We start from the raw sequence: 21,029 nt of genomic DNA on the forward strand, positions 1-21,029 counted from the left end.
AGAAATTTCTAGAAACACATAAATATGTTATCCAAAACAACAATATTTACGATACAAATTGCCAACTCGATACATTTGTTTTTTTAGTCGTTGACGCGTCTGATAACAGTCGTTAAAGTATACGACCATATTTCCTCCAATCCGGGCAAATTAAGGAGGCCTACTTGTCATATAAGTATACGTGGTGATCGCAGGCCACCCTATTTGGTCGAACACCCAGAGTTGACGGAGTTTAAGCACAATATTTACGTGAAAAGTTTTTTTTTATGTCCCGTCCCAGTTTGAGAATGTTGAATAGATCAACGATAGCTGAACGTATTGAGGTTAGGGAGATTTAGGGCTGATGATGTTTTCAGAGAATAATCTACGGTGAGGTGAAGCTCTATATTGAACGAGTGGCAATTTTATGTGTTAAATATTATGAAATAAAAACTATTTAACGGATTTTATCGCGGTTTTTTATATTATTATTTTCTCCCGACGTTTTTAATTTCAATGTCTAACATTCGCGTAAACATAAGAAAACATTATGTTAAATATTTTGGTAAACTCTCTTTTTACAGTATTAAACATTATATTAGCAAAAATAATTACAGAATACAATTTTAGACATTTTTTGACTACGTGCAACCAGAGAGAATAATAGAATAGTCGCCGTGTGACATATCTTCTCTTCTGCCAGTCTGCCCGCGCAGCCGAATACTTCCGGAAACGCCCGATGTTATCGGCTAGGATAGCGGCGCGTAACAATTTATTTATCTTGTCTATACAGGTTCAATTTGACATTGTGATACTAAATAAAACCACATACTTATAATCTTAAAAATAACACTTTGTAATATCCTGACCTGTTGATGTAAAATAAAAAGGTGTAAGTTTCGAACAAAATAAATATCAATAAAAAGTAACTTAATTTTACACGCCCTAATGCCACTACTACTATTCTAAATTCGTCGCAATGGCAACATGATACTTTCAGTCTGAAATACATTAACGCTAAGCCATATCGCACTAAACTGCAAAACGGTAAAAAAACAGAAAAGTAAAAGCGGGATTTTTAGTAAAAATACTCATTATTCATTAATGGTTTTAACACTATGTAAGCAGAGGTAGACGAGTATGTTTCATTTATTAACGCAGTATCAAAATTACCCTGTATAATGATATTAGAATGATATTTCAGGGCACAAGTTACTCGACTGATGGCTAAAAGCATGAAGGACCTGCAGTTTTTGAATAGCTTAATGTCAAAATTTTACCTACCACTACATTGAGCCTTGAGACTTAAGTTATTCAGTTGACTATAATAACATCTCAACTTCTAATTTTATAAATCAATAGAAAACAGGACGTATGCTAGTCCCGTCACATTCCCGGCGACAGATCCCGGGGATATTAAGGTCATCGCACATAAAACTGTTCGGTGCGCCAGAACGTTACTTGCAAGGAATTCCAACGCTTTGCATTTTATTACGAACATCTGTAGACTGGCCACATACGTTTTGCATTGTGTTTGCCCATTTTGGGAAAACTGACGTGAAAATTACATTTGTGGCGAATATTAGATTAAGTGTGGATTCTGACGTTAAAACGTGGTGGTTTTTATTCAAATATGCTCGTTATTTAATTACTATAAAAACATCTGAAACAATAAAAACGTTATACATCTGACTTCTCCCTTTTATCCAACTATAATATATCAGTTCCACGAAACGAGAGATTAACTACTATAAACATATTTAATAAGCTCATTTTCTCTTCTCTGTGGCGTGATACTGTCTTCGTCCTTACATTTTTTAACACGGGTATATTCATTTGTGGATTTCTGTCGAAATGGTCGGTTTTAACAGCCCGCCAGAGGTTGTCTCTCCTACGTATGCTGTTAGATAGAAGTCTAAAATACCACTCTCTTCCTGTTTTTGCCGTCTCTTTTGCGGACATAATTAGATCGCAAAAAGGGGCAACGGAGTTCCCCCCATCTTCATTTTTGACCCTCGCTGCCATAAGTGTCGCAAGCAATAAGTTGTTACCCATAGTCGAGTCGCACTTTTCTTCTTAAACCCTTGTTTTCCTCTGAATTTTAAGACCTTACCCCCTTATTCATAGACATTATTTATCTAAGGACGGAGCATTGCTGTGATAACGAGTCTGTTTCCCAGTCTGACGGCCTTCGCAGTGCGTAGAGTTAGGGCCGTTGTGATTGGATAATATTGAGATACAACTGTAATCTAGTTGTCTGTCAGATAAACAAAACTGAACAACCAGCAAGCTGTCAGGTAAACAAAGTTGAGAAACAGACTTGTTATAACAGCAATGCTCCGTCCTTAGATAAATAACGTCTATGAATGAGGGGGTTAGTCTTTTGTCACTTGATAGTTTGCACCTATTTATTTTAAAATAGAGGAGTTAACTGTTCAATAAATTTAAAACTCATAACATGCAAAACTACTAGCATAGATGGATGGTAACAACTGCAATAGTAATATATCTCCAAGATTAGATACAAATGGCCTGCAAGTTTACGCAATAAAGGCGCCACATAACAAAAGATTCTGCGGCACTGGAGCTCGGCAAACACTACATTATTCTCAAGAATTTTTAATATACCCCCAGTTTATTGAAGGAAAGCGGACGTCGCAAGTAGAGACTAGCCGATATTGGTTCGCGTTTTAAATAATAGGTGGCGTTGAAAGCAAGAATTACTGGTATTTCCGCCATGTTTTATTACGACTGGTTCACCAAATTTTTAACATGGTTAAGTTTCACAGTGATATTTATTGCACTGCATATGATGCTCATTAAGATTTGTGTTACTAGATGCTGTGTAATAATAAATCTCTCTATGTTGATAGTTCCGGATCATGTTGAGCAATAATTTGTCTAGTGAATATGACGATCCATAGGCTTCTTGTATTCCTTTATTATTTAACAAAAGAATATGTATATACTTATTTATACCTCTCTAATTATGTAAATGTATTACCAGATATGATTGTTTGTAGAGTTCTAAAGGACTTTTCATAAATAGATGCGATATCAGGCAGTTGGTGAGCCAATTCAAAAACCAACACAGTTAAAGTGATAAACATAGCTTTAGTATAGGTATTATAATTATTTAAAGAATTACAATACCAATATTAGATTATGTAAACATAAACCAAACACAAAACATTTGAAAATACGTCTTATTTTTTTAATAGACGACCAAAAAATAAGTAAATAATAGTTTATAATAAAAACTGCATACATCCCAAATGATCATCACTACGATAGTCCAAATTCCGTGCGTTATACATATCTATATAGTTATCGGTAGATTAATTACACACCGGTCGAGGCAAGCTATTCTTAAATTATGAACCGAATATAATTCCTAACTACTAACAGTTATTTGCGTTATGTCGGTTGATTCTTTTAGATACGAAAACCCCTGGAATGCTGCCAGTAATGCCACCATATAATTTCACCCATATGTTTTTCACTGACCTAACATTTTATATTCGATTCATCATTGCGAATCCATTTTTATTTAAAGAAATTAGATTTTAAGTAATTTATTTGAGTGAAAATAAATTATCAAAAAAACGTTGTAAATGAAAACTCTGTTGACATATCGGCCCGGTTCACACTCCACAGATTATGACGTGGCTTTATCAAGAAAAAATTAACAATGAATGTGAAATTATAATGCTCTTGACAAACCCTTTGAGAAGCAAGGTTCGTACATATTTTCGCTTATATAAATGTAACAGCTATTGTGTGTAATGGGAATGGCAGAGCTTACGTGACAATGTACGACTGAGATATATTTTCAGTTCACATGGAGATTGCTCCCAAGTTTAAATCAAGTCCTAATAAGAATTTTTGTTTAATCATTGTTATAATTTGGGGGTATTATTTGTTAGTGTCCTGATTTTTACCTTGCCTAATTATAAAATCCAAGGTCGATAAGGCCCAATTTGAAGATCTATATATCCATTCTATAATATCATCTTTACGTAGAAGTCATTCGAGTTACGTAATCAACGAAAAAAAAAATAGTTCAGAATCAAATAATTTAAGTACAAACAGGCTGCACCTAACGTCTATAAAAGGAATTATTTCACTTTGTTATTATAAACCGAATAAGTTTCCTAATAAAAAAAAAAATTTTTGAAACCCTAACTCGGAAAGGATCAAAAACTGAACACTAAAGAAATGTATATTATTTTAAAATTCTCATTTCTAATGTCATGTAAGCTCTGTGTTCCCGCTTTGTCCGTCCGTGCGCCATAACTATGCTTTCTGTGTCGCTCTGTTAATTTTTACACCGTTTTTCTATTGCATGTATTGTCCGTTGTAATCCTCTCATTGACTGTCAAACTCTCCCCAAGGATTTTATTTTCAATTTGCAAGTTATCCGAAGACATATCATAAAAGTCGACGACCCATGTGTAATGGGAATTTATATGGTGATACAATGGGGACAATGGTAGTACTTATGCGGCTAGGATTACGGTTGGCTGAGAAAATATTAGAAGACAAATGTAGACCTAGCTAATGTCGCCAAAATAAATTAAGTTATATACACCATATTAATTTTAAATTATTTTATTAATAATCAGTTTCAGACAGAGTATCTGTTATATACTGATAGACAATATTTTAATTATTTTATACATAATCAGTTTCGGAGAGAGTGTCCGTAACCGAAATTGGGTTTGACTAGATGCTATATTTATTAAAGTAACAAAGAACAAAAAACGAAAATATTAGTTTAGTATTATGGGGCTCGGAATAATTTCGTTATTTAGCACGTCAGGGATATAGGGATATAGGGATAAACATTTTACATTCTAAATCGTCAAGTTTAATTTTGTTATTCTTCCATTATATTGATTAAATGGAGATGAGAAAGTAGTAATTATTGAAATAAATACATACATAAGGTAATTTTATGTTACAAAAGTGTATAACTAAGTTTGTAACCTGATTTTGTTAAATTTTCCTTTATTAGTAATTTATAAAAATCATTTATATTTCATAAATATATATACATTTTTGGTTATTGTAACTTAAAAGTAAATTATATAATAAAGTCGCGAATTGTCTGTAACACTATCAAACGGAATTTGACTTACTTGAATGATTTAAATTTAGGACATCATTTGTTGCTAATCTATGTACATAGATGTATTTTTTAGCATTTGAATGTGTTTTGTCAAAATACATTCAACAAAATATTAATTTAAAAAATGAAACTTTCATTAACCCGTCACATATGTCTAGTAAAATAGTGTTTTCTCTTCACGTATCGCAAAATATTAAGCTCGTTTTTACGTTTGTAGGTTCCATATGAGGTTTTTATTTTAGAAATAATACGATATGACGATGAAAGTTAGTAAACTGAATCCAAATGTCTTGATTAGGTATAAATGCGTTTTATAAAATGTAATTTCATTTTGAAATATTGTTTAATTTAATTATGTTTATGGTGATTCATGCTATAATAATTTTGTTATTACTTTATATTTCAAGACATTTTATGTTCGCAACCACATTTTCTAGTTGAATAACAAAAGAGATCTACTTAGTTATAGTCGACACTGGTGACATTTTGTTATTTATTTACAGATTAAATATTCATTATTAATAATAATTTTTACGTTTACCTAACAAGTTACAAGTTAATAGGGCAGCGCTATTATAAATAACTTATATTCAATGTTATTTGAAATATCGCTTTTATTATTTATATATATTATGCTTTTATTTAAAAAAATCGAGAAATTTTGAATAGGTTATGTTTTATGTCTTTATAAAATATTGTAGTCAACGCCATCTATGAATTTTTACATAAAATATTTGTCCGAATAAGGAAGTTCCGAAAATGCCGCGTTCCATTAAACAGAAATCGCCAGTGGGCGGAACTGACCGATAGAAAGCTGACTCCACTAATTCGGTTTCATTAGATGACTCATTTTCCGGATTCGGCGCCAAATGGGACGATAGAACACTTTGTTGTCCAAACATTGCGCCTCCTCGTATCCAAGTCCTAGACAAAAATTAAGATTTCGATATAGATTAATCTACAAGGAAATTGTTTATGTACTATTGAATAAACTCTAGGGAACTTATTTATTTTTAGATTTTGTACGGTGAAAACGAGTTATATATAATAAGTAGATTTTATTAATGCTATCTATAATTTTTATGCAATGGTCAGAATCTAGAACATATTTATTTGTGACGTTTTGATACACCAAATAAGTGTAAAAGGACTATAAAAAATAAATTGGCTTCACGAATAACGTTTGTTTTGTAAATTTCATCAAGTTTTATTTGACAATTTAACAGGGAGTTTGACAGTCAAAAAAACATTCGCTTCACGCTACACTGTACAAGTAATACTTTGGAACAAATATCCAAATAACGACGTGTACTAGAATATATTTAAAATAGGTATAATATAAATTTTATGCCAAAATTTATAATTTAACTTGTCAGTAAGAAAACACTGAACATTGCAATATAGCAATAGTAATAATATTGGCTGTTAATTGTAAAAAAAGATTTAAGTACCAATGTTGGAAAATATCTATATAGTCTATGGTCCCATTTTTTCTGTTGCAGTCCGATCCTGGCCATCGCTGAGCATCACACCATTGTCCACCACGACGGCACCACCACCTCCCAGTGCCTCACCCAAGCAGTCACATTCTGGCAGATTAGCTTCTTCGTTATGATAATAATACTCTTATACATATTACCTCTCATTATCCTGATCGTTTTGTACAGCGTCATAGCTAAAAATTTGATTACGGCAGCTTCTAAAGTAGTTATGAATAAGACAGTTGATCCATATAACGCAAGAGCTAGGAAGCAAGTTATTTTAATGTTAGGGACTGTGGTTGCATGTTTCTTCCTTTGCCTAATGCCATACAGAGCGTTAACTTTGTGGATCATTATAACACCCACAGGATTCGACGATGTCAGCTCTGAGAAATGGTACAATATACTATATTTTTCTAGAGTTATGTTATACATCAACTCGGCTATAAACCCCATACTGTACAACTTAATGTCCTCAAAATTCAGAATCGGGTTTTGCAAAGTTTGTATTTGTTACAAGAAGGAGGAAGAGTTGAATCGGAGAGCACAAAGGACTATCACAAATGGTTCCACAACGAGCAGCAGTTTGACAAGAACTACGAACAGTTTGAAGAAGTTGTTCAGTCACCGAGGTAGTGTTGAAAGGAGCGAAATAGAGTCTTGCAATAGAGAAGAAGAGAAGGGATTGTTTGAGAGGATATTCCCCAACAGATCCTTTATCAGACAACAATCAGCACCAGTATGCTCCAGCAACAATCCTAACAAGATTAACCGAATGCGAAGTGAGGGTTGTATGGAAATAGACAAGATTGAAGATGTGGGGCGAGTTCATTCCAATTCCAATTTTAATAATAAAAATATAAGGTCCAGTGTAGATTTGGATATGCCGCGAGCTAACTCGCTAAGGCGCAGTGTTCTGATCAACAGCGCGAAGGCTAAGAGCGTAGATTCGGATAAAAAGTTTGTGTCCTACCAAAAGATAAAGGTAGATTGTGTTGTGGCATTTCAGAAGTCTAAAAGTGTTGACTATGAGTTTCCCGAAAGTTTCGTTTGATTTGTAGTAGTTTCAATTTACTTTATTGGTAAATATCCCTGCTCTTGTTGATGTTAAAATGAAAGGGACTCTGGTCACTTCTTTGCCGTGATACATTTAATTATACAATATATTTGTCCATGCATATTAAAAAATCTTTATTTGAGAATAAACTAAATCTGAATTTATATTAAAAAATCTTATGACTAGAATAAAGTAACTCGCAAAGGTCAACGAGCCGTTTTTGTTTCATGAGCTGATTTTAGGATCGCGTTTATTTTTTGAACACTTAGGTATATACAAGTCTAAAAGCCAAGTCAGATACAAAATATTGACGTATGCCGCGAATAAAAAAACAAATAAAGAATGCGCAGGTAATGCATAATGTACTAAGGAAAAGTATTATTAGTCATAGTATACTATAAACTTCTTATACGATAATTTTTTAATAAGATCTAGTTATATTGAAACATCAAAAAGTAAAATTTTATGCAGTAGTGAAAAATAATTTTGGCTTCCAATTTTGTGACAGACTACAACGTTACAACATTTAAAACTTTTAGTTCACTTAAAGGCAGCGAATTATTCGCTTGGGATTAATTTGTACGTGACAAAAGGATAATAAAATTTTAATACCACCATTTGTTCCGATGAACTAATTTTAGGCCTAATTTTCCCTGTATTTTCTAAATTGAAAGAGGAAACGGCTATAAATGAGATTTCATTCTGAATAACTTGAATCAATCGTTTTATCTAGAAGGGTCAGATATCTTCTCTAAGAGGTTTTTGATTTAATGTGGCTGGTAGAAAAAGGTAGAGAATTGATTTATGTTCAACGTTGACCTGAAAAATAAGAGTCTATTGTTATCTTCAATCGGATTTGGAACATTGATAAAGTAAATTAAGTTAATGTAAAATAATGTTTGAATGTTGCTGTAACTTAACTACATTAATGATAACTTTGTATAACTTAATACATAATGTAATATTGCAGCTGATACAGGTCGGGACATGTTAAAACTGTTCAATATGACGTGATCAATGCCCGTTTTAAATATTAAAGTATTTTTAGATTTACTTATCAATTGCGGTCGTAAAATATGAGTGCCAAAGATGTTTTAAGAATGTTTCGATCTAGACAGGCCAATGCACATTTACTTACTACTAATATTATGAAGGTATAGGTATAATTAAGTATAAAGTTATGTTATGTTGCCTGCGGGACCTCTAAATCTTCTCGAAACCTTTCATACATTACTTTTAAGAAATTAGGTTTGTTTTTTTAATAATTAATTAATAATATGTCGCTCCTTCAATTAATGATGATGTAGAAAAGTAACATTGTAACTATTTATGGAATAACTAATAACTTACTTTACAAAAATAAATTAAAAAAGCTGGCACTGTTACTTAAATATCACATAACATATAAAATCTTAATAAAATAAAAATATGTTTTTGGTATTAAACAAAATACAAAATGTAAATAAATTTAATTAATTGAAAGTTTAAATAATAATTGAATTACAATATACAAAAAATTGTACTGTGCATTATTTATTTGTATGCATTTAAGTTGAAAATATTGCATCCAAAGAAGCACTAGAGTTTGTCATTCGGTATTACGCTATTAATAGCGAATAATGTATCAAGACATTAATATGAGGCTACGGAATTTAGTAGAAATTCCATATTAATTTAATGTAGATACCTCAAGCTGAATCTGAAAACAAGATTTAAAACAAATAGACGGTAGTGGACACGATTACATTTTAAGTTTTGTCTATTGTCCACGATATCACAAAAAATATTATTGTTAAAACATTTACATGATCTCAATTATATTGATATTCGGGGCTAAAATGTTCTAATTTAAATTGATTGAAGATTGACGGTAATATTATAGACACAGTTTTAATATTAGACTTATCACTGTAGATAGAACATTTAATTGTGCTACGTATTCGAATGGTGTCATTTGCGTTATATTAAACATTAATACACAGTGAATTTTCAAAATTTAATTTAATTCCAATTTTTGTTACGTGTTTTTTTTTTATTGTCCGTTACAATAAATTGTAAAATTTTCGAAAAATCTTAATTGTAGCAACTATTAAAGACATCATTATATTTCATTATATTATTGTCGCTATGAGTTATTATTAAGTCCATTAAACGTATTGTATATTGTCATGTAAAATGTATGGCAGTAAAACTTTCATAACAATAATTAATTACATTTAAGTGTTTATATTTATTTTGGAAATTATATTAATTACTTATGAACATTTCTGCTCGAAAATGTTTTGTAGTACTATGCGTTACTTTTAAAATTATTTTTATTCTGAGAGGCCGATTTATAGTGTAGTATTACTCAAAAACATATTGCTAAAATTAATTATTATTGTTATATAAGTTTTTCTGCAAATTTTCTTAATTTTAATAAATTTAATTTGTGCCATTGTTGAAAGTTATACAGTAGGTTAGTTCTAAAAGAATGTGTACAATGTAAAAAGAGGAACAATCTAGATTATATTGTGTAATTGAAAGGTCTAAAGTTGTGGATTGGTTAACATTTAGGTATTACATACATGTAACACTAATAACATCTAAATGAATGCTATATACTACGAATGCGTATTAAATTTAATGGGTGGTATCGTCGGGGACAGAGCAAGTTTTATTGTTTAACTACTAAAAGTAAATACCGCGTAAGTGAAAAAAAAATGATTTTCAGGAAAGAGTTTTTTTATAATGGGGACGGCAAAGTGATCCCACTGCTTTTATGGTAAGTGGAGTGAGGTTCAAGAGAACGTCGATACAATTATGTCGGCCTGTTAGAACCGAATATACACAGGCTGATCCCAGAACGCGACACACTTACGGGGGCTATTATGGCAGGTTTTAACATCTTGTGTACGGTGGTCACTATCAGGTCGGATATAAAATATATCCTACCACGATTAAAAAGGCAAAAGTGTCGGTGACTACTTTGAATTTTTGTGTATTAATCTCGATTTGACTTTTTGTCTTACACGTCATTTGCCAGTGTTGGTTACCCGATATTGCACTATCCCCGACGATAATATGTTTTGTTTATTGTTACAACCAGCATACGTATACTGCGACAAATGTAAATTACTATTAAAGTGTTAAGAATAAGTAGAGAAAATGTGGAATACAGGAATATATATTCTGCAAAGCATTATTTTATGATGAAAATATTTTTAGTGTAGTTAACGTAGCCAGATTGTAGAGGCTTGCAGTTATTCGCAATTAACTCCATTAAAAGTATGTTTTAGCACATTAGTAATAATTAGTGAGATTCCCCAGTGAAATACGGAATATAAAAATATAGAGGTTTATATACAAATTGTAGAAGAATAAATATATTAATTCATATAAAATTATTGGCTGTACGGCCAAATATACTATGTATATAAATAGATTTGATATAAATGTATATAGTTTGATTTGTTATTATGTATATTCCATAACATTGTTCTAAATCTATTGGTTAAAACTTAGCCAATATTATAAATCTACTAGAAGGTGAGCGTTTCTACTTTCTATATAATATTCAAATATGTCTATGGTTCCATTGATTCTTGTCCTTTTATGAAACTTTAAAACATTACCTGTTAGTTCCATTTCTTCTAAATTCTTTTTTTATCCCCCAACCCGCTCGATATAGTACTGGCATTCCTTAACTATTTGTTACTAATAAAATTCTCAAAATTTGATTATCGATTCTGGAATTTTAATATTGACTTTAGCTTCAGTGTTAATCTTTCTGAATTTGCGTAAGTCTTGCACTACGCTACTTGAAAATTAATTAATATTGTAGGTAATAAAAATTCTAAATTAAAATATCGGAGCCATTTTTAATGAGCTTAAAACAGTCTCCGGTGTCTCAAGGGGCTATCAAGGTCGAGAAGAAGTTGCTAGCAAAGGAAACGCTTTATAATTAAGCAGTATAAGGGAAAATCCACAAACCATGTAATGAATAAAATCCCAAGAGGTTTTTAAAGCATGCTAATCAACAAGTGTGCCTAAATTAAACTTCAATTTCAATTACGAAAGATTTCTAGTATTCTAATATCACCAAATCAAATTTCAAATTCAACCGAAGATTTAAAAGAAAAAAACTTTTGCCATTAAGTGTCAGCTTTCCGTACGGTTTCCTCGTTCCAACTTTTAATTTGTTTCCTAACGGATTGACAACTGGATTTATTATATCTAAATTTAGAAGAGCGGGCAATTCATAATAGATTTAATAAGAATCCAAAATGAATTGTTTTATCATCAAACATTAAAGTTAAACTTGGAATTTGGACACGCAAAACTTTTTTGAAATGTCATGCGTTTTACAACTTAAAGATTGGCGATTAATTAAATCTATGTTTAGTGGTGACATATTGGTTCGTATTGAGCACCATCACTATAGATGGGACTATTTTTATACCAGACTGCTTACTTCCCTGTTAAGTAACATGACAATATCTAACAACACTAAAACTATCCTGTATAAGCGGATATGGGTATTGGGTAGGTAAGTACATAACCGTTCTCACTTATAATCAACCAATTTTCTTTTTATAATTATTATTTATAATAATAATATAAATTTAAAGTTGTCTGCCCGATATGGCGATAGGCTCGCCCCCTATCACATCATGGGACTGAAAACACTTGGCAAAAAGTGGGTGCCTTGGTTGCGCCTCTGCATACCCCTTCGGGGATAAATGCGTGATGTTGTGTTCTGTAAAATTGTTCGATATCTGAGGATAACACAATAATTATTTTATTATCAATAAGATTTTGTTTTTTTTTTATCATTGGCACTAACTAGCATAGGACGCTCACCTTTTAGTGAATGTAGTGTTAACTAAACTTTATGCCGCTCCATAATAGTGATTTAGTAAAAATATATTCAGAATATAATAATCGTATTCTTAGTCATTGAGTTATTAGAATAATTAAATAAAATTGTATTTATGTAGCTTTACATGAATAAAAATGTACTATGTTATACTACGAAGATATATTTATATATGTTTGTATTAAGCTGTTATTATAATTGCGATAGAGGGATGTTAATTCTAGGAAGAATTTATTAAAGTAATTTAATAATCAAAACCTTTTTGATTGTTCGTCGCAACCTTTGTGTTTTAGTATGTGTTTATGTGAATGTGATTTTTATATAAAAATCTATACATATTATAAAACAAACTCCCCAAAAGTTGTCTGTATGTATGTGATCGATTTTCTTAAAATCTACTGGGCCCTTATTCTGTATGATAGTGTAAACGCGTAACGCGGCCGTGTCATGTTATCTTCGAGAAATGTGCGTGGAATGGTATTCTGTGGGCCAAATTTCTACAGTCCTAAACATGATGCTTTGTGTTACGTGCTTGTTACGCACTGTCAAAATAACGTGCGGGATAGAGAATAAGGCCCCTGAACGGATTTTGTACCGTCGCGTTGTACTAAAAGAGAGTCAATTCTTAGAAGGAAGGAGGAAGGTTTAGGTTAATAGTACATTACGGTTTTATGTAAATTAACTAAAATATAAAGATTACTAGTGAAGAGGTCGCGTGATTGTAAAAAATCTCGTGGGTCGGGATTTACGCGGGAAAAACTTGGTGACACACTGATTTCCTCTCAGGCGAAGACGCGGGCACGGGAAACTATAAATTCAGACCATTAAGTACATGACTCATCTTAATAAAAATACATTTTCTGTGGGTTATTTGGTTTTTAATTTTGAAAGCGTCATTACTATAATACTCTTGTCCCAATTCATCATAATTTAAAGTCTTTAAGAAATAGTTTGTGTCTCGAACAGTGATGAATAAGAGCACTGATGCCAGATGGCTGCTTTGTAATACTCTCTAATGTAATTGAGTAACTCACAAAAAATGCAATTCGAGAAAGAAACCTTTAGAAAAGTGTTAAACCCATTTTTTAAAATCTCTAAATTTTTTTAATCGATTTTGCTATGTGAACTGTTAATTTTATTTTATTTGTTCAAAATTGTAACGATATTAAATATTTTTTGTCCAATTTTCAATCGAAATATTTCATCTACCAAATTACAAAAACGCTCAAATATGGAGGAAATCCTTTAGATCCGGTATCACTGAAAAAGCAATATACGAAGATATCCATACTCGAATACCCACATGCATAAACATTGTTAGCAAGGAAGAACGACAACATGCGTCGTAAACTGTGATCGCAGTCATAAATCCATAATTTTATCGAATCAATTTACTGGTAAAGTGTACGGAAACCGATATTGCGACATATTCAGTGCTGTGGAACTTTAACGACAAGATACAACACTTTCAAATTGTAAAAATGGTAGTAAACTTGTGGGAAAATTTTAAAATCTGTTCAATAGTGCAAAAATATGGGATTGCAATACTGGTAGAGTTGCTACGAGTTAATATACCTTATATTTCCGAGAATCGCTACAAATGGCACCAAGCCACAGTGAACACGAAGACTCAGTGAAACTGTAAAATTTAAGTCTGTAACCGCACTTTCCATTTACACATTATGTTGTTGCCTAACACCTGTTAAACGAAAATAACTCTGGTAATCCTACACTAGACTGGCCTACTTAACTTGCCATCAGGTTTATAGATCTTCGAGGTACTAAAGAACAGATTTAATACTTCGACAAGGAACGATTTCGTTTCTTATATCGCTGGTTTATCGAACAAAACCACTCGACTAACACGAATAAAAGATAATCGTAAAACCGTCGTTACCCCTAATAGGAGGGGCTATAAATTCCGATGGGTATCAACTTGAATAATAAAATTATTGCATACATTATTACAAAAATACGACCGTCTCGTAAAAATACAAGTTATTGGGATTAATTAAGGGTTACTTGGTACGTATTTAGGTGCTTTTTGCTACAAATATATAGGACTTCCTCGGTTACGTAGTTGTATTACGGTACGACTGCAGTGCTGAGGTCTTGGGTTTGATCCTCGGGACAGGCAAATTATTATTCGATTTTTTACTCAGTATCAGTTCTGAGTATAGATTTGTGCTCGATATGGCGTTAAGCTCGGTCCGTATCACATCACGGGATGGAATACACACGGCGGAAAGTAGGTGTACCAATTGCACCTCTGCTCTCCTCCTTGGGAATAAATGTTGTGACTGTGTATATATCGGCTAAAAATGATAATTATATTATGCAGTAGCATGATTTGATCTTGTGAGCGGTCATAGTTGTTACGCATCAAAAATTAAAAAGGTTGTTGTTGAAATAATTTTCTTAAATGAATGACCGATTTGATGAAAAGTCGAATACTATCTATGATATATAATTAAAACTATACCACACATAGTAAAGCCCGAAATATATATTTGCGAACTACGCAAACATTTGATTTAGCCTTTACAGAAAAAGTATTATTTTGTTTCATAGACTACCAAACGTCCGCTGCGTCACAAAGACAGTCAGTATCTATATTATTATCTAAGTTAAAAGGATATTTTTTAAAGGTATCTAAGAGTACTGATCTGATTCCAAAAACAAAGATTTTTTCAGAACACTTATAAATACAATAACTACATCACGACATAGAGTAAGAAAGGTACATATCCGTCGATTCGTGGGCGTCCGTAGTCCAGAACTCGGTAATATTTTTCCATATAGCTCCCGCATTATTGCCAATAAATATCCAAATCCCCCAGGACCTACAATTGTTCCCAAATTATTCTTTTAGGGAATCGCACGGATATTTGTATCTGTATTGTTCTTTTCGCTAGGAATCAACAAATCGAATGATCGGTTTGGATTTTAGCTTTTTCAGGCCGCAAGAAGGTGGCGAATAATTACGATACAGAAACTACATATTTATAATAATCAAAATATCGAAAGGTGGTAGGAACTAAGAAGTGATAATTTTTACAAGCAAAATCTAGAATACTTACAGGCTTCATTTTATAGGCCATTGAAAACAAAACCACAGAATATATAGTATTTTATTATTGACTTTGAAGACAGCCGAGCTTGCGGCCACCTGATAATAAAGCGTCACGGTTGTAGTCAGCTTTGTACTAACGTAAAAGTACAGACGAGTTAATATTATTAAAATTTATTTAGTATACACTAGCTATAATAATTGGTCATAATAATATGTGTATTTTTAAATATCCAAAATGGCAAATAATAAAAAAAAAAATCCGTCTTCCTTTGATACGAAAAGTTAAAATAGATCATCAAAATTAATCAAAAGTTTTAATAGTTTGGTTCGCTAAAACTTCCTAAAATACCACTATAAAATATGTATATAGCACGACATTTAATTCCATCGCTGGATTATTAGTTAAAAGTTTAGAAAGCTATCGCCTTAGTAACCTTTGATACTAATTGATTTATTAAACTAACAGTAATTCAATTAGACAGGGGTGAAAGCCAACAGAAGCGTTTCTATATTCAGTAACCGAACTTAGCAATAAGTTAAACAAAAAAATTCGCGTAAACAACCTAAGTACTAACTATATTTTTTCTCCACAGTCCGATCCTGGGAGTGGCAAAATTCACCTATGAAAAGTATTCAGATGGCACCGAAGTTCCTGTGTGCCTCACCCAAGCCGACACCTTCTGGTCTGCCCTGTTCTTCATTCTTACCATCGCTGTCTTCTTCATCGTGCCCCTTGGAGTTCTGCTCGTTCTCTACAGCGTCATAGCCAAGAACCTCATGGAGAATCCAGCCATCATAGCCCAAAACAACAAGAACTCTGGCTCCGGCAACGTCGTCCGATACAGAAAACAAGTCATTCTCATGTTAGGGACCGTTGTACTATCGTTCTTCATATGCCTCCTACCTTTTAAAGCATTGACACTATGGATCATAATATTCCCACCAGAGACAATAATGTCATTAGGTATAGATGGTTATTACATTCTGTTATATTTTTGTAGAGTTATGCTATATTTAAATTCGGCTATTAATCCTATATTGTACAACTTGATGTCGTCTAAATTCCGCGAGGGCTTCGTGAAGTTGTTGAAGATCAATAAGTTAATGAGGTACAGTAGGAATTTGAGGGAGACAATGCAAAGACGAGACACATTTAATACAACGACGTCAACAGGATTCTCCAGTAGTCAGAACACGTCCGATTCCTTCTGGAGAAGGTACAGTAACCGTACATCGTCTCAGAAGATAATATTGAATAAAGAAAGGTTACAAGACACAGAAAGGAAACAGAGTCTTAAGATCGGAGAGATTGTTAACGTAGAGAACACACGTAGAAATAGTATGAAAGTAATAGCTGCTTTGAACGAAAGCATTGAAGCAGTGGACGAAGCGTCAGAGTATACGGAACACAATAAACAAATACATATATTAAATTTAGACAAAAAGACGAATAGCGTTTATTCAATAACTTTAGATGTAAATAATGAAGGCGGAAATAGGTTCATGTGCATCCCGCAAGATGCTGAATATAAAAATAATATATACATATGTAACTATAATGCTAAGGAGAGTTTTGTTTGATTTCAGAACAATTGGAGTGGAACTTCTGAAGATTAAATTACGAAAAAATCTGATATTAATGATTATTGCCTATAATGTCATGTTTCGGGGCCATGGTTTTTGTTAAATGGAAAGCGATTGATAGTAACCTCTTTTAATTTTGGGTTACATTAAACTAAACATCAATTTCAGTTAGTTCGTTTGTAAGATCAGATTTTTGCAAAATTACTCCGTCATACTAAGACCAAAATATACATAATTAAGGTCACATCGAAGGTATTGCAGACAGATAAATAATATTCCAAATATTTAATTTCGGTGGTAAAGTGGATTAGTCTGATTGGATAGGCAAACACTGTCGTCACGGTTCAAATTGGATAGCTCGAGTGGCAGTGGGCCGGCTACATTTACTTAATAACTGATAACGGCTTTTACCCCGTCTGATCTAATAATAACTTTAAATTATAAAATATCAGATATTTGGAGCATTTTTAGTAAATTCGAATAAAATATCTTGAAACAGTTTTAGAAGCTTAAGAGACTATTAATTGATTTCGTAATTAGATAGAAATGAATATGCATGAAAATATACTACGCTCTATCAATCACGGTTAAAGACATGAACCACACAGCACGATTGGCAGAGACTATTCAATTTAAAATTATCTTTTTTATTAATATACTTACTCAATATTGGTAATAATACATACATAGTATCGCGTCTCAATCCCATAGGGGTAGGGGTAGGCTATGGATTGCCACCTTACACGATTCTGGCATACTTCTTTCGCTTCCTCCACCTTCATCAATCTTTTCATGCATTTTGGTATTAAAATAATATTAACTATTATGTACTTGCTATCTTATAAAACATTTTCTTTAGAAGTTCCATCCCAATATCTATTTTAATATATTATCACGTTTCTGAATGCATTTATTTTTTGTAGTACACATTTTATACATTTCTAGTTTTCGATAAAACCTTTATGTGAAAATAGACCAACGTTTAAATACTGTGATGTTTTGATGAGAAAATATTAAGAGAAACATTTTTGAATCTTATTCACATAATTTACAGTAAAGCAAGACTTGCTGTTCTGCCAACGTATAAATTTACAACACGATACATATCTGGTACAGGCAAATCCTAGCCAACATAGATTGCACCGAACTATGACGTAATTCTTGTTAACATAGCCTACATCGCGTGAGTTGATCGCCAGCTACAATACAAGTCCTCTACGGGACAGACTGTTTTCAATTAGACTTGTCTATCCTTTATTTGAATAACATACATAATTGGTTCTTTTATTGACATTGTATGACAAATAATAATGGGTGTTTAGTTCTTACTACCCGCGTCATTTAATTTCGGGTACTCAATATTAGGTGACTACGTACATCAGCTAAGTAAAAGCAGCTTAGATTATAATATTTACAACAACGAATTGTTAGCTTAACATGGATTTGTGAAATAGGATTTAAGATTTCATTCCATCCACATTCTCCTATTTGAAATTCGAACAGTCATGTCACGGAAAATTCCGCCATTTGAAATTCGAACACACGTCACTTCAGTATACAGTCGGTATATAGTCGGTACTCACACTATTTTTCTACCTACAATAAAGTCGCACTAGCCACTACGATTACGAGCATGAATTGGTATGAACTACAAACTATACATTTACTTACATTCCTTTGAAAGAACGCATTTACGTCAAAACATCACAGCGTGTTCCAATATATTTCTAATATTTTATCATAGTTTAAGAGAATGACAATAACATTTGATTTGAACAACAATCGAAATCTTAACTGCTAAGTTTATATTAGATCAATGTACAGACCAAGCTGAGACAATTTAGTATAAGTTAATTTTGGAGTATATGAAATGTTCTTGGAAAATATCTTTTTATAGACAAAAGAACTTTTACTTTACATCCTAGTTCAGCGTAGTTATCAAGTCTTTTACGTTTAACATTAATTCCACAATAAAATTGACGTAAATGAAGAACAAAGAAGTTTATTAGTTTTTAGTAAATTATAGTATCTATTAAGATATTTCGGAATAAAACATCTTTTTAACATAATCGTTTACTTTCTTCATGAGCAGTCATAACTTTTGTTAACAGATATAGAGAGATATATTTACGTAGCACAGAATTCTAATTCACTTTATTTGTCGGAAGCACGTTTGGTAGACGGGTGGGGTTTAAAACTAACATTTTTGTGAAAGGGTACGGTATTTTTAGAGTATCGCGTCGGCTAAAAATGTGGACGTTTACTGTAAAAGCCTTGTCCATTATTTGCAGCTGAGTTTAAATGAAACCAAAGTGAACATTGGCAAAATGAGCAAAACGATTGTGCCTAATAACGATGTACTTGCTTTTTATTGGATGAAAATAAAAACAATTTTTATAATTCAAAAAGGAAAGATATTCTTGGTTAAAATTTTATGTCCCTTTGTAAGGATAGTATAATGTTTGAGGCCTGAACCGATATAAATAATTTTTATTTTTAAGTTGTTCGTGTAAGGTATAATATCTTGATTTTAATTTATAACTATACAATTGTTTACACATAAATTCATTCTATTTAACTTCCGCTAACCAAATAAAAAAGCTAACTATACACTGCCAGAATCAAGTACTATCAACAAAACACAATTCGTATACTCCAAAAATAGTATAAGAATGCCGGGTATAGACTAAGTGAACGAGCGCGAACGAACGCTAATGAACGAACGCGAATTAGTATGTAAAAACGATTCACAGAAGGTGTCTCAGTTGCGAGCATGCGGACCCGAGCGTTGAAAATCATTCGTTCGCGTTCGCTCGCGCTCTTTCGTTTCGTACGCACCCTGTATTAAAGAATATAAAAAATATATTTACGAAAATGTATGAATGTGTTAATAAATATGTAGAAATTAAGTAAGTATGTACTTAATAAATATTTCCGGCGATTTGTCACACAATTATTGAATAATTTATGCGATCATAAAATATTATTATTTTTGCAAATACGACGTATTTCGACAGAATAAAATAATAATAATTAAGTATTGTTTTTAGTGTAGCCAGTCTGTTTATTAAATATTTTTTGTTATTTATTTTAATAGTAATAAAGTTACAGTGTGGTTTCAATGCAAAAGTGATATCTCTGAAATATGCCAGTACGTGCATGTCACATTTTTTTATTAAGGTCGGATAAAGTGACCCATTGAATCAGATTGAGGTCGAGAAAGAGTGTTGACTGACGAGAGATTATGTCTCGTCTAGCAATGGAAAATATATTGAAATGGCGCTAGCGAAACCGCACATAGAGACTGATGCCAGCGAGATCGGCGGTCGGCTCAGTGGCGAGTAATACACCTTGTGTACGGTGGTTTCTATCTAGACTGATACAAGTACCCAACCACCAAAAACAATTCTACTGAATAGAATTTTTTCATGTAGGATATCAAATTATATATAAAATGTATCAATTCCAGAAATCGCCTTCAATATACAGTAGTTACGATACACAAGTAGTTTTAGGCTATTTTAATTTTATTTATTTTACAGAGGACATTTTGTTCTCAAATTCTATATTCGACGGGTAAATGTCGTTAATTTATACGTGAATTAAACCTCTAGAAATAACGAAAATGGACCGAGGAAATGAACAAATGTGACGAAAATATAGAAAGTATAAGAACGGATATTGTAAATGAAACATGTATTTAATACACCGGTGTAAATGGTTAAATATGCTCATTTTATCGCCTGACATTCCGCCACATTACTAGATATCTGACTGAGTATAAAAATAACGCCATGACTGCCTCGGTGGCGTAGTTGTATTGCATGTCCGGTACAATAGCGCTCTGAGGTCCTGGGTTCGAATCC

At 32.3% G+C, this 21,029-nt stretch overlaps 1 protein-coding gene across 2 annotated transcripts in view; it reads left to right on the plus strand.

Moving 5' to 3' along the window:
- The window catches only part of LOC115452486 (thyrotropin-releasing hormone receptor), an 87,891-nt gene extending 67,797 nt beyond the window's left edge, over positions 1-20,094 (plus strand). The window contains exon 4 of one of the 2 annotated variants that reach the window (XM_037440165.1): positions 6,613-7,658. In XM_037440165.1, coding sequence (XP_037296062.1) covers positions 6,613-7,645 — 1,033 coding nt within the window. In that variant the 3' untranslated portion in view covers positions 7,646-7,658. Of the gene's footprint in view, positions 1-6,612; positions 7,659-16,172 lie in introns of those variants that run through there. The other variant, XM_037440166.1, reaches the window with a different exon arrangement.
- Positions 20,095-21,029: the final 935 nt, after the last annotated feature.

This window comes from Manduca sexta, chromosome 18 (genome assembly GCF_014839805.1).
Source record: "Manduca sexta isolate Smith_Timp_Sample1 chromosome 18, JHU_Msex_v1.0, whole genome shotgun sequence".
Classification (NCBI taxonomy): Eukaryota; Metazoa; Arthropoda; class Insecta; order Lepidoptera; family Sphingidae; genus Manduca; species Manduca sexta.